We start from the raw sequence: 14,805 nt of genomic DNA, 5'->3' as shown, positions 1-14,805 counted from the left end.
TCTCCAATGTTAGTTCCTTCCAAGGAAACAACACCTCCTCCAGCTCCCATTGACCAGACGTCTCCGCCAGCCCCTGTCGACCAGACACATCCTCCAGCACCTGTTAACCAACCTCCTCCAACTCCTGCTGACCATACACCTCCTGATCAGACATGAGAATTTTTTACAAACATTGTGCTTAGTTCGGCCAAAGATAGGCTGACTAAGCTATCGAGGCACCGACGCAGTCGAGAAGCCATCATCGGTACCGACTCCATGGAGGTCGACCAGATCATTAACCGCGAGCTAAACGAAGTGCTCAGTGTGAGTTGCCATTTCTTGCTGAGCTTTATTTGTTTATCTTGTCATTTTATTTCTACTAACAGTTTTACCGTCTTACTGATCATAGGGAGTTCTAACCATGAGCGCTAGCTGGCGCCGCTCGGGAGCCCTAACTGCTCAATATGATAAGAGACTTGGCGAGCAGCTTAAGGCGTCTGAGGACAGACATGCTGAGGAACTTAAAGCATCTTAGGCCAAACATGCTGAGGATCTTAAGATGGCTGAGGCAAAATACACTGAGCAGCTCGAGGCAGCCGAGAAGAAAAACGTTGAGCTGCTCGAACAGAAGACCAAACTGGCTGAAGAGCTGAAACATCACCAGGCTACTTTGATCAAAGCCATTGAAACTAAAGAGAAGTACAAGGAGGCTTCTTTGCTTAATTTTAAGGAAGCCTCTAAGCTTCAAGATGATCTGGTCATCAGCAAAAAGGAGACTGAGGGGTTGGAGGAACGCATCAAAGAGCTCGAGGAGACCAATGCCAGTAACCTAGAGAGGTACAAGGGAGCCACTTTCAAATGCTTCTATGTGTTTTGGAAGCATAACCGTGAGGTGGACTTCAACTATCTCTCAGAGCGTATGAGGCAGTCTGAGCTAAATAGATGTCTTGTTCGCCTTGAAGAGGAGGAGAGAGCAAAAATTCCAGCCTCCCCTGAAATCTCCTTGGCTACGAGCATCGATGGCGCAGAAGAGGAAATTGGGGCCTTCGTCGACTAGCAAACTTCTCAAGACCCTCAGCAGAATCCTTCGGCTGCTTCATAATTTTATCTGTTTTTCTTTAAATTTAACTTGTACTTTAAGACACATGTAGTACGGTTTGTGATGTCGAGACAATTTATATTTTTATTGCTGCACGAGCAACTTTTCCTTTTAACAGACAATTACATCCGAGTAGTAACTGCTCGTGGTGTAAAGGATTTCTCTTTTGATATTATAATATTTGCATTTTATTATAACATCTATTCACATGACCGAACTTAGCATAGCACTTTGGTTTGATTTAACAAAATTTAGAAAAATACTGTAAGTACCGTAGCATGCTTTCACTTATTTTGCTCGTGTGTTTACATATACTTATCGATATGCTTTGCTTACTAGATACCTTATATGCCCCCAAGTGATTGAGGAGCTTTAGGTCCTCGGTCACTTGCCTTGACCAAGACCTATTCGAACATTACTGCTCGTAATAAAGACATGAAAAATGATAACATAGCAAAACAACACACGTAATGAGCAAATATTTGTAATGAATACAATAATTGGCAAGATTGACTAGCTGCGCACAGTCCCTTTTATTTATCGTAATAAGTGGACAATTGTGTCTGTACGAGTGATCAAAATATGATCTTACACTTATAAGAAATCAGTCATATGATTGACTAACCCTTGTTCATAAACTTATAAAAAGTAATACAAGCTAATTCTTTAAAAAGAATTGTTTATTGATAGTACTTGCGCAGCTGTTCTCCATTCCAATAGCGAGGAATGAGATTTCCATTTAAGTGAGCAAGTTTATAAGTGCCTGGATGGAGGACTTCTTCGATTTGATATGGTCCTTCCCAGTTAGGACCAAGTACTCCAGCAGCTTGATCGTGGGTATTAAGAAAAACTCTTCTAAGTACCAGATCTCCCACATTAAATTTTCTTTCACGTACTTTAGAATTGAAATGCCGGCGACCTTTTGTTGGTAAACTGCTACTCGGAGTTGGGCTTGCTCGCGCCTTTCATCGACCAAATCCAAAGATTCCATTATTAACTGGATATTAGTGTCCTGGTGCCATGCCATCCGTCGATGTGATGGAGGATCTAATTCAACAGGTAACATACCTTCATATCCATAAGCCAAGGAAAATGGAGTATGGCCTGTAGCTATTCGATGGGACGTTCTATACGACCAGAGGACTTCAGGCAACTGCTCTGGCCATGCCCCCTTTTCTTCTTTAAGTCTTTTCTTTAGAGTATCCTTGAGTGTCTTGTTGACAGCCTCAACTTGGCCGTTTTCCTGCGGATGAGCTACTGAAGAAAAGCTTTTGATAATCCCATGCCTTTCGTAAAAATCCGTGAACAGATCACTATCAAACTGCGTACCGTTGTCTGAGACAATTTTTCTTGGCAATCCATAGCGACACACTGTTTTTGACCACAAAATCCAGCACTTTTTTTTTTGTCGTTATGGTTGCAAGAGGTTCAGCTTCGGCCTACTTCGTGAAGTAATCAGCAGCTACAACGACATATTTGACGTTGCCTTTTCTTGTGGGCAAAGACCCAATCAAATATATTCCCCACACTGCGAATGGCCACAGGCTTTGCATCTGCTTTAGTTCATTAGGGGCTGCTCGTGGTATCTTGGAGAATCTCTGACACTTGTCACATTTTCGAACAAAATCCACAGAATCTTCATTCATTGTTGGCTAGAAGTATCCTTGCCTTAGGATCTTCTTTGATAAATGCTACCCCCCAGCGTGATCCTCGCAGAAACCTTCATGGACTTCTCGCATTAATTATTTGGCCTTTTTGTTTGAGACACACCTCAAGAATGGCATTGAGTACCCTCTTCTGTATAGATTTCCGTCGACCAAAATAAACCGAGCAGCCTGCCTCTGGAGGGCTCTTGCTTTGTTTCTATTCGTCGACAACACTCCATGTGTCAAGTACTCAATGAAAGGTGCCATCCACGTATCCGCTGGCTGAATTATCAGAGAGGGTTCTTCTGCTTTGATGCTTGGTGTAGAGAGCCGCTCAACAGGCACTATATTCAGGGTGTCAGCATCCTTTGCACTCGCTAATTTGGCCAAAGCATCAGTGTTTGAGTTCTAGTCGCGGGGTACTTGCTGGAGAGTATATTTTTCAAATTATGCCAACAAATCCTTTGCCTTGTTCAAGTAAGCAACCATCTTTAGACCCTTGGCTTGATATTCTCCAATAATTTGATTAACCACCAACTGGGAGTCACTATAGATTTCAAGGGACTTTATGTTCATGTCCCTGGCTAATCATAAACCTGCGAGCAGCGCTTCATACTCGGCTTCGTTATTGGACGCTGTGAAGTCAAATCTGATTACGCAGTGGAATCGATGCCCTTCAGACATTACCAAAATCACTCCGGCTCCAACGTGGTGCTCTTTAGAAGAGTCGTCTATAAACAACTTCCAAGAGGGAGTTTGGCTTTGAGGCTCAAGCTCTTCTATCTGTTCACTGTCTGGAAGCCTAGAGAGCTCTACGACAAAGTCTACTAGAGCTTGTCCTTTTATTGCTGCTCTTGGTGAGTAAGAAATATCAAACTGCCTAAGTTGAACTGCCCATTTCAATAATCAACCAGCAGCTTCTGGCTTCTGCAGAACTTGTCGTAAGGGCTGGTCAGTTAGTACTGTGATGGGGTGAGCTTGAAAGTATGGCCGCTGCTTTCTGGAGGCTAAGATTAAGCAATTGGCTAATTTTTCAATGGGCGGATATCGCAGTTCTGCTCCTATTAGCCTTTTGCTCATATAATATACAGCTTTTTGCACATTTTCCTCCTCTCTTACCAAGACAACACTAGCAGCACATTCTGTGACCGCCAAATAGATGAACAAAGTTTCTTTTTCAACCGACTTAGATAGAATTGGTGGCTGCGACATATGAGACTTTAAGGCCTGTAAAGCCTGCATGCACTCCTCCGTCCACTTAAATTTCTTATTTCCTCTAAGTAGATTAAAAAATGGGACACACTTGTCTGTCAATTTGGAGATAAATCTACATAGAGCGGCAATCCTCCCGGTTAAGCTTTGAACATCTTTTATCTTTGTTGGCAATTTTATATCAACCAGGGCCTTGATCTTTTTGGGATTATCTTCAATAGCTCGTGAGTTCACTATAAATCCCCAAAATTTCCCTGATCCAACTCCGAAGGAACACTTGAGGGGATTCAGCTTCATCTGATATTTGTTCAAGACATTGAAGCACTCTTGTAGGTCCCCTATGTGTCCTTCTACCTTCTTTGACTTAACCAACATGTCATCAACATATACTTCCATGTTTGTACCGATCAGCTCTTTGAACATGTGATTGACTAATTGCTGGTAAGTCGCACCAGCGTTTTTCAAACCGAAGGGCATTACTTAGTAACAATAAAGCCCTGTATCGGTCTGAAATCTAGTGTGATCCTCATCAGGTGGGTGCATACTGATTTGATTGTACCTAGAGTATGCATCCATGAATGATAGGATCTCGTTCCCTGAAGTGGCATCGACCAGCTGGTCGATCCTTGGGAGCGGGAAACAATCTTTTGGGCAGACTGATGGACCCAAAACGGGTATGTTTTAAATATTTATAACTCGCAAGCGCATGAATCGTATATGGAATATAGTGTTCGTGTAAGCACGAGATCGAACCCAAAGGAGTTGTCTAAAATTGAAAAGAAAACTATTTTAAATCAAAAGTAATAAATTCTAACCTAGCTCCAAAGATTGAAGAGATTTTTTAATAATGAAAATGAAATAAAAGACAATAATATAGAAATTAAAAACAATATATAATAATAAATTAATAATTTTAAACAAGATGGTCAAATAAGATTATTAGGGATTAGAATCCACAAAATATAAGTTCAATAATATTTATAAGTACATTGATTCTCAAGTTTTAGTGATAGTTAAAATAAATCAAACTATCATTTTCCAAATAGATGTATAATTTTAAGCACAAATTAATTCTAAAAAGATAGGATTTTTCTTCACTTTTCAAAATTATAATTTCAAAGCATTTAGTGTAAATCAATCTAATGAAATAACAAATAAATCAATGAACATTATTTATAAGGCAAAACATAATATTTTTGTTCTAAGCATGGATGTGTACAATTTAATGACACATCTTACACAAAGAATATTATGTTTTAGCACTAATGAAGAACAAAGTGTAAATATGTGCTAACAATCCAAAATACATGATATTTAAGATGAAAGAAGATATTTGAAGAAGAAAATTCCATAAACTTTGTTGCACAAAATGGGAAATCAACATACAAAATAAATACTATCTAGTTACATAATGTTTCATCATCACCTTAATAATCTTAAAAAGATTAGAAACACATAACTAAAATAGCAAATACAAACTAAAAATTACAAACATAAATAGGAAAATTTGGAGGATGAACCCCCAAATTTTTCCTCTAAAAATACATAGAAAATAACCAAAAAGAATAAGAAGATGAAGAGAATAGAGAGGATTTGAAATGTGTAGAATTTTTGGTATGGTAACCTCTCAAAATTGACACACCTAAATGGTCTTCAAAACTCCATATTTATAGCCAAAATGAGTATATTAAAATAATCAATTTAAATTAATTAAATTGATTAAATTAATTAACTTAATAATAATATGACAAATAGAGGTAAATTATAGGGTGTAATGATGATGTTTTGGGGTAAAATGTGTAGAAAAGTTTGGATAAAAAATTGGTATTTTTAAACATTGTGGGACAAGGGGACAATTTGATTTGTTGGGCTCAAAAATGAGGAAAATGCAGCTACTTTGCTGCTGGTGGCAGGCACTGTTGGCAGTGGCCTGGGTGATGCTTGTGGGCAGCTGGGAAGCAAGGCTGGCGTGGGCCGACTGAATGGATGAAGCAGCTTCAGATGGGCCTGGCTGCCTGGCATTGGGCCTGGTCTGGGAAGTGCGGCAGGCCTGGTTGGTGGAGCTTTGGAGGCTAGCTGATGAGTGCTTCGGTGGGAGGAGAAATTGGGATTGCACGGCTGGAGAGTAGGAGGCAGCTGCTTGGCTGGGAAATGGTTTCGGCTGGGCTTGATTGTTGGGCCTTTGAGAAAATGCCACATCTTTACTTTCTTTTCCTTGAAATACCATTTTTTTTCTTCATTATTCTTGTCTTTCAAGAGCAAAAATACACCAAAATCCCTAACAAAATAAACATAAATTAAATCAAAATTAAATATTTTCAATTATCAAATAAATCATTTAATTCATTGAAAATATTAATTAAAATTTAATTTAATTTAACATTTAGTTTCAATAAAACACACATTTTTTTACTTCTCACTAAACACATAATTTAAATAATTAAACTACAACAAAATAACTATAAAAACACACAAAAACATATAAAATCATGATAAGACTAATAATTTAAAATTACTTAAAAAATTAATAAATCAATTACAAACTCAAGAATTAAGCAACAATTAGCACAAAAAAAGTGGCAAAATAACTCTATTTTGTAGAGTTATCACAGACTTTATTAAGGTCTATGAAATCCATGCATGTTCTCCATTTTCCATTTGGCTTGGGTACTAGTACGGGATTAGAGACCCACAATGGCTAAAATGCTACCCTGATGAATCTGTTCTCCTTTAGCTTCTCGACTTCTTCCTTTAGAGCCTTCGATTTGTCTTTGTCGAGCAGCCTTCTTTTCTGTTGCACTGGTGGAAAGCTTTAATCTATGTTCAGGACATGGCTGATAACTGCTGGGTCAATTCCAACCATGTCTTTATGCGACCAGGCAAAGACTTCCTGGTTTTTCTTCAAAAATTCCACCAGCTTTTGCTTTATTGTTGTCTCTAAGTTTTTACCGACTTTCACAACCCTGGTCGGATCTTCCTCATCGATTTGGACCTCTTCGAGGTCCTTGATTGGTCCTAATTCTTCATTAAAATCCCCAAAGTGAGGATCTAAATCCCTATCCTCACTTTGGGCAACACCCTATTTGGTGACGTGCTCACCTGATCGGGCTTGTGTTTCATCGGCCAGCTGCAACTCTTTTCCGGTGACTTCCCTTGGTCCACCTCTCTTTGCCTTAGTAATTGAGGAATTATAGAATTCCCATGCTTCTCGTTGGCTTCCCAATACACATCCTACCCCTGCGTCAGTTGGGAATTTCATGGCAAGGTGCCAAACCGAGGTTACAGGTCGACCAGAATAGGTCTTCCAATTACAACATTGTATGCGGAAGGACAATCAACTACTATAAAAGTAGTGAGTAATGTCTCGTTCGTAGGTGAAGTTCCTGCTATAACCGGAAGCCTAATTGACCCTGTTGGCGCGAGCCCTTCGCCAGAAAAACCATAACTGGTTTGGTTGCATGGCTCCAGGTCTTTCACTGGCAACTTCATTCTCTCTAATGAAGACTTGTACAAGATATTTACTGAGCTCCCTGTGTCAACTAACACCCTTTTGACCATCATGTTGGCTATCTGGACGTCAATGATAAGAGGGTCCAAATGAGGAAATCGGACATGCTGAGCGTCAAGCTCAGAGAAAGTTATTAGCTCTTCCTCTGTTTGAGCTTTTTTGGGAGTTCACTCCTCCACATTTAGCATCTCGATGTCCTGATCGTGGCGCAAGGTCCGAGCGTATCTCTCCCTTGCCTTCCCACTATATCCTGCAAGGTGTGGGCTACCATAGATGGTTAACAATGTACCTGCCATGGGAGCTGGCTGTAAAGGTGGTGAGCACTGGCGTACAGGCGCCTGCTCGTTGCCTCCTTGAGCCTCTCACTGAGAACCTCCCGTGGCTCGTACGTATCTCCTTTGGTGTCCTTGTCTGATAAGGAACTCAATCTCATCTTTCAGCTGGTTACACTCATTGGTGTCATGACCATAGTCATTGTGGAAATGACAAAATTTTGTTGTGTCCCTCTTAGAGATATCGTTCCTTATAGGCGCTGGTCGCTTGTAAGGAGCTGGTCGCCTGGTACACCTCCGCTCTGCTTTCGACAAGGGTCGTATAGTTGGTGAACCTTGGCTCGTACCTGTTGCCCTTAGGGCACTTATTCTCGGACGTCGAAGGCTATTTGTTTGCCCTATTTCCATCATTTTTACCGTTCCTGTTGCCTTTTCCGTTGCCATTGGGTTTATCCGACCCGTTGGCGGCTTTAGTGGGATCTTCCTTTAGTCCCTTGTCTTTTGCGGGCGATTTACCTTCATTGGCAATCACATCTTTGAGCTTAATGTACCGGTCCACTCAATCAAGGAATTCCTGGGTATTTTTTACCCCATTCTTCCTTAAACTATATCAGAGGGGAGAGTGGCGCCTCACTCCAGCAGTAAAGGCCATCATTTTCCCTGCATCGTTCACTGTTTTAGCCCTCGGTTCTGCTTGCATAAAGCGCTGGATGTAGTCCTTTAAGGATTCTCCCTCCTTCTGGCGTATTTTGACCAGTTGATTGGCCTCAGTCGGGTGCACACGACCAGCATAGAATTGTCCATAAAATTCCTTCATGAACATTTCCCATGATACTATGCTAGCAGGAGGGAATTTAAAAAACCACTCCTGAGCGGTGTCAGATAGGGTGGCCGAAAAGATCCTATAGCGAGCATCATCCAACACATTCTGGATGTCCATTTGTATCTCGACCTTGTTCATGTGAGACACTGGGTTCCCATATCCATCAAAATTGGGTAGTACTGGCATCTTGAATTTGCTGGGGGTTTCTGCCACAACTATTCTTTGTATGAATGGAGTGCCTCTTCTTCGATCATACTCGATGTGGGATGTCTGACTCACTACTAGCTGCTGGTCAGCCCGGTTTAATGCATCGATCTGGGCCTGCACGAAGTCTGGGATCGGTGGGGAAACTGGTGTCGGAGGAGCGTACTCATCGTGACTTTCGCGCTTGTCATTGAGCATGTCCCTTAAGTCATCATCTCTGAGCCTTTGCTCGCTAGCGCCCAAACGATCAAAGACATTATGTTGCTTGGGTTTCCCCCCAGCGTTCTGGCTCGCAGGCCTATTCTCTCTTGGTGGGTAATTCCTTTCCCCACCTCTTTCTCCTTGACCTCGACCATCATTCCCTCTGCCGGAATCAACTTCATTATAGTCATGGTTGTCTCTGTAATGCGACCGACTATGTCGCGACTGGCTGGTCGGACTATTCCCTTCTCTAGCTGGTATCTCCCGAGCGTCAGGGGGAGGCTTCAATTGATCGGTGGGTCCCCAGGCATTATTATGCTATGGGGGTCCCCTGACCGCAGAGCCTGATTCGACATGCCTTCTGTTAGCAGAGGACGTTGCCCCCTGCTCGGTGGATTTGACTCTTCAGCCGTTGTGCGTCTAGGGCTTCGGGGAGGCTGCCCAACCCTATTCTGCCTTTGACACTGGGGATTGTCTCGACCAGCACGAGAAGGTGGCTGCTGCTCAGGGTCCTGAAATGGGATATCCTATTGAGCAGCAGGTGGTTGCTCCGGCCTTTGGGGCCTCGCCGGCTAAAGCGGAGGACTTTGGTTTGGAGGCTGTTGTGGTGGTGCACTGGGTGGCTGATCCAGTTGAGAAGTTGGCTCAGCATGTCCTCAAGCCAATTGAATGGTTGCTTCCAGGGCGGCAGTGGAATCTCTCTGTCGGCGGTCCATGTCCGCCTGCTGCTCATTCAACTCTTAGCGTTGACGTTCGATTTCTCTCTGCTACAACGTCATCGTTTCAGCCGCATTCTCCTGATTGGCCCTCAGATTGGCCAACTCCTAATGCAACACACTCAGTGTTGTCCTCAGGGTTTCTGAATCCATTTCATCTTCTTCGAAATCCAACTGTGGCTCGTCTTCAGTCACATTTGGTGGATGCAACGCCAGAAGTCTGCCCCATCTTCTTGGATGTTTTAGCCATTTGATTTTCTTGACGGTCTAGAATTTGTCTCTCAATGAAAGCACCAAAATATTGACCCTCAAATTGGTCAACGACACGGAATCAGATAAACAATACAAAATGAGATAAAACAAGAAGAAAATCAAATGGAAAGCAAACAACACAAATGATTTATGGTGGTTCGACCCCAATTGGATGGTAATGACCTACGTCCACTTAGTGTTCTTATTGATGTTGAATCCCAACACTATGATCAATAAACTAGGGTTCACGAATTTCACAAGCCTTGAGAAGATTACAACTTCGATGGATAATCACACTATATTTGTAATGACCCAACTAATTCTAGACTTTGGACCATTAAAACTACTATACACAGACACTAATATTAAGAAAACATACATACGAAATAGTCATAACTTTATTTAAAGCTGTAAAGAAAATGTTAAAATACATAAAAATTCAGGGTAGGATATGGGATCCCATTGTTTGAAAATAAAACATATCTTAAATTATAAATAAATTCGTTACAAGATCAGGTGCAGAAAATACATAGAAAATATAATTGAAATGACTAAAACCAACTTCGTCCTCAAATCGTTCACGCAGTCCACCGAATCCATTCTCCCTCAATACACAATCCCAAGCTGCCAAGAATCTTCCCGCCGCCATAACTATTTTCCTGCACATATAAAACAAAGGAATGAGCCTAATGCCCAGCAAGGAAAATCTACTAAAAGCATGAAACATAAACATAAACATAAACTATAAACATATAACATATACTATAAACATATATCATAATTCTAACCCATGTACATGGTAAACATTGGGGTTTGCTTACTAAGCAACTATACGCCTCAAAATACAATGAGGTTTGCTAGCTAAGCAACTATAAGCCCCAATAACATAAAAGTGTTGGGGTTCGCTATTTAAGCAACTATAAGCCCCAAAATATATATATCATAACATATAAAACATATTATAACATAATCATATAAGCATATAATAACTATCCTATTTTCCTTACCAAATACCGAGATGTGAGAACAAGGACGGGATTTTGGAACACTCCTAAAAACCATTAATGTGAAGGTGAATATTTCTAAAAGAAGGAGATGAAAAAGAAATGAATCTAAACCACCGAGAAGAAGAGCTTACCGAAATGAAACCTCAAGTTCAAAGAACTTAATTGCCTAACCATGAAGGGAAAACAATGAGTTAGGATTTGAGTAGAGAAAAGCTATAAGAAACTAATGAAACTTACAGAAATGAACTAGGAATAGGAATACCTTTGAATGCATTAGAACCGAACTATACCTTTATAGAAAAACACACTATTAACCTTACTTCCCAAGTGTTTAATAAGCTTAAGATGATAAAGCTTATAACCCCAACCCAAGTGTTTAACACTCTAAAGTAAACCTAGCAGCTTGAAGACTCTGAACTCAGCTTGAAGAATGAAAGAAATGGTTGGGTACTAGGTCCTATTTATAGAGTTCAAGAATGAAAAGATCCTCTTTTAGCTTGAATAAAATAATGACTATTTAATTGAAAAACATTTGAATAATCATTCAGCAGAGGCTTAAGACTCGGTCAAAAGAATCTGAGGCTAACTAAGAGGTTATGAGTTGAATTGAGCTCGGTTTCAAAACCGTTCAAAAACTTGCCCTAGAGCTGATATATCGCCTGAGCTTATATTCCCGAGGCTCGTCGAAGTGTTCGTACAAAGTTACGTGTTTTTCGTATTCCCCAAGTGGCGATATATCGCCCTCTAGAGCTGCGATATATCGGCATACGCTGAAATATTATACACGTAATTGCACTTTTTCAGCCTAATTTGAATTGAGTAAACAGCTTTGACTGAGTCCTATAACGATTTCAAAGCTGTTGGCAGACTCTGGGGTTTTCAAATATTCCTCTTATAAAACTATTCATCAAAAATACTTAATTTCTTAATAGACATGCACACGCCAAGTGTCATTATCTTATTGGGTCTATCTAAACCTTATAATATAATTGTACGCCCTGGTTTTCCCACGGGCTGATTAGAAGGACGAGCCTCGGACTAATCATGGTTTAGTCCGAGGACTCCCCCAGGCCAGAGATCCTGTTTCCAGATCGTACCTTCTTAGCTCGAGGGATCCTCAAAGGCTCGCTGAGGGCCCCCAAGACTGGAGGAAGGCATCAGAAGGCCTGAAGGCTGAAGGTCGGTCCAGGGAAGCAGCTCGTGGTACGAGCTGGCCATGGATCTCTGACCCTTTGTAAAGTCAACACACGCAAGATAAACGTGCATATGTCTGACATCACGTGTCCGATATCCCCCTGACTTCTCGGACACGCAGCAGGAACGTGCGCATTCAGACACCCACGGCTGGGTTGGGCCGTGCGGCCCATTATCTCCTTACATACTGATTAGACCACACTTATGTGTCAGGTTTAGGAATTAATCATAAATGTCACAGAGTTGATATGACAAATGGTAAGGTCACAGGATGACCATCCTACCAACTTCCAGGTGTCTTCTCCTATAAATATGGGGACCCTGGGAGTTGATAGGGGTGGGAAAAAAATAGTCTCTGGAGAGCCATATACTTTGTAACCCAAATACCCAGCATATATGAATAATATTGACTAGTGGAGTAGAAGGATTTTAACCTTTGAACCACTTAAAAAACGTGTCTTGAGTCACCTAGTTCATTCTCTAAGATTTCATATCTGTGACGGTTCTACTTTCAGTACTAATCCCTTTCTCTTCTTCTCTTAATTACCTGTTGCCGAAGAACCGCGTCAACAGTTTGGTGCTTTCATTGAGAGCAAGTTCGATTAGTACTACCACAAACATCCAACTATGGTGACCACTCGATCCAGACATGGCAACGAAACAGAACAGCATGATGGGCAGGAGGCCCACCATGTTGCCATCCCTGATGAGCAAATTCCTGAAGTCCAGCAGAGGCCAGGAAAGCAGCTGGCGGGCCAAGACGACATTGGTAGTTCAGCGCCCCGGCCACCTAATCTGAATCCGTGTTATTATACTGCGGTGGAGATGGAGAATGCTCAGTTGAGGATCCAGTTAGCAGCAACTGGTCAGCAAATCCAGGATATTCTGGACCAACTACCCCCTCTCACAACCAACGTTAACGTTGGAGAGAGGCAAGGTGAGGCTCCTAAGTCTCGCCGGAGTAATCGGTCCAGACATAGCCGTTCGGATAGACTTCCTGCAGCCAACTCTACCCCTTCATCACACCACCAAGAGGCAAACTTCAGGGAAATGCCTAGAACCGGACAACAGCAATACAGTCGTTCGGTTAGGACATCAACCCCTAGCTCTCAACCTTCCTCGAGGGCGCCCAGGAGAGATCGAGGAAATTCCCGAAGAAGATCCGGGGAGGGCCCGAGACGTCAGCCCGTCCCCGAAGACCATCCTGCGCCTCGTCCAGCTCGCCCAGCGCGGGACCAGCAGGCTGGCAGGGCCGAAAGGCCCCCACCGAATTTGATCCGTTCGGACGGAACTAGGATCACCTCCCCAGTCAGGCATCCTCCTTTTCCAATCAGATACCCTTCTCCTCAGCCCGTCCGAGACATCCCGGCCTACGGGAGTAGTAGGAGAGACCCGCCGTCGGCTGGGCCTTCCTGGCGCAGCAGGGTGCCAAGGGAAGGATCAGATCGTAACCGCCAAAGACGCACTCCAAGCCTATCCAGCAGGAGCCACTGGACCGGTAGTCGCCAGAGTGATCTCTCGGGAGGAGACCTGCGTCAACGACTAAGTTTGGCACAAAGTCACCAGACTACACAGGGAGGCGACCTCCGAGATCGCCTCAACTCTCACAGAGACGATCGAACCGGAGATGGTAGCCAGGCCTGTTCAGTGGGAGTCCGATCCGAAGTACGTAACGGAGGGAATGTCCCAAATAACCTATCTCAAGATAGGGGGGGCAACAACCCACCTAATATGTACAACGGGTCCGGAGCTGTTGAACAGCCCCGGAATAACCCAGGATCTCAGGACAAAACCCTCGAGCGCCTAACTCAAATGGAGGAACTGATGAGAAAGCTCCTATCAGAAAAAGAAAAAGACGAATATGATTCGGGTGACGAAATGGAGCTCTTCGCCCCCAACATAGCAGCGACGACATACCCGTCTGGCTTCCGTATGCCTCACTTGTCAAAGTTCAACGGGGACGGAGACCCATCGGACCATTTAGGGATGTTCAACACCCTAAAGATGGCCCATAACATCGACCCGGAGCTGCGTTGCTTGATCTTTCCTTCCACACTGATTGGACCTGCCAGGCAGTGGTTCAAGCAGAGTAAAAGGCAGTCAATCAGCTCCTGGAAGACCTTTTCGGCTGACTTCAAAAGGGCATTCCGCGCCTCCCAGGCCGCCCGAGTCCAGGCCGACTCCCTAGCTAACGTGAGACAGCAGCATGGTGAGACACCAGCCTGGTGAGACACTGAAAGCCTACTTGAGCAGATTCGCGAATGTCGCTGCTCGAGCCAGAGACGCTGACGATAGCTCCAAGCTCATGGCCATGAGGACCGGAATCCTGGTCGGTGGAGACCTGTGGAAAGATATTCAAAGGAGGGGAGTCAGCTCGGTTAGAGAATTCCTTAACAGAGCCCAAGAGTGGATAAACTTAGAAGAAGCTGAAGCTTCCGCCGCGGGGACCAGCCAGATTCCCGAGAAGACCGCTGGAACGGAGACAGAGATCGTAGTGGCGATTCCCGACGTCGCGCAGAACAACCAGCCCGGTGGTGGCAAAAGAAAGGGGAATGGTGAAAACAGCCATCACTGTCAAAAGAAGAATAAGTCTGTGGATAAATTCAAGCCCGTGTTCACAACATATACCGAGCTCACCCAGTCCAGGGAAAATATTTTCCTGGCCAACGCTGCTCGGGTCCCTTGGAAAAGG

At 43.1% G+C, this 14,805-nt stretch overlaps 1 protein-coding gene across 1 annotated transcript; it reads left to right on the top strand.

The window, feature by feature from the left end:
- Positions 1-538: 538 nt before the first annotated feature.
- On the top strand, positions 539-1,036 carry LOC133833527 (uncharacterized). The gene has a single exon (XM_062263445.1). The coding sequence runs from the start codon at positions 539-541 to the stop codon at positions 1,034-1,036; it is 498 nt and encodes a 165-aa protein (XP_062119429.1).
- Positions 1,037-14,805: the final 13,769 nt, after the last annotated feature.

Source organism: Humulus lupulus, chromosome 1 (genome assembly GCF_963169125.1).
Source record: "Humulus lupulus chromosome 1, drHumLupu1.1, whole genome shotgun sequence".
Lineage (NCBI taxonomy): Eukaryota > Viridiplantae > Streptophyta > Magnoliopsida > Rosales > Cannabaceae > Humulus > Humulus lupulus.
This window is presented reverse-complemented; position numbering and strand designations above follow the sequence as displayed.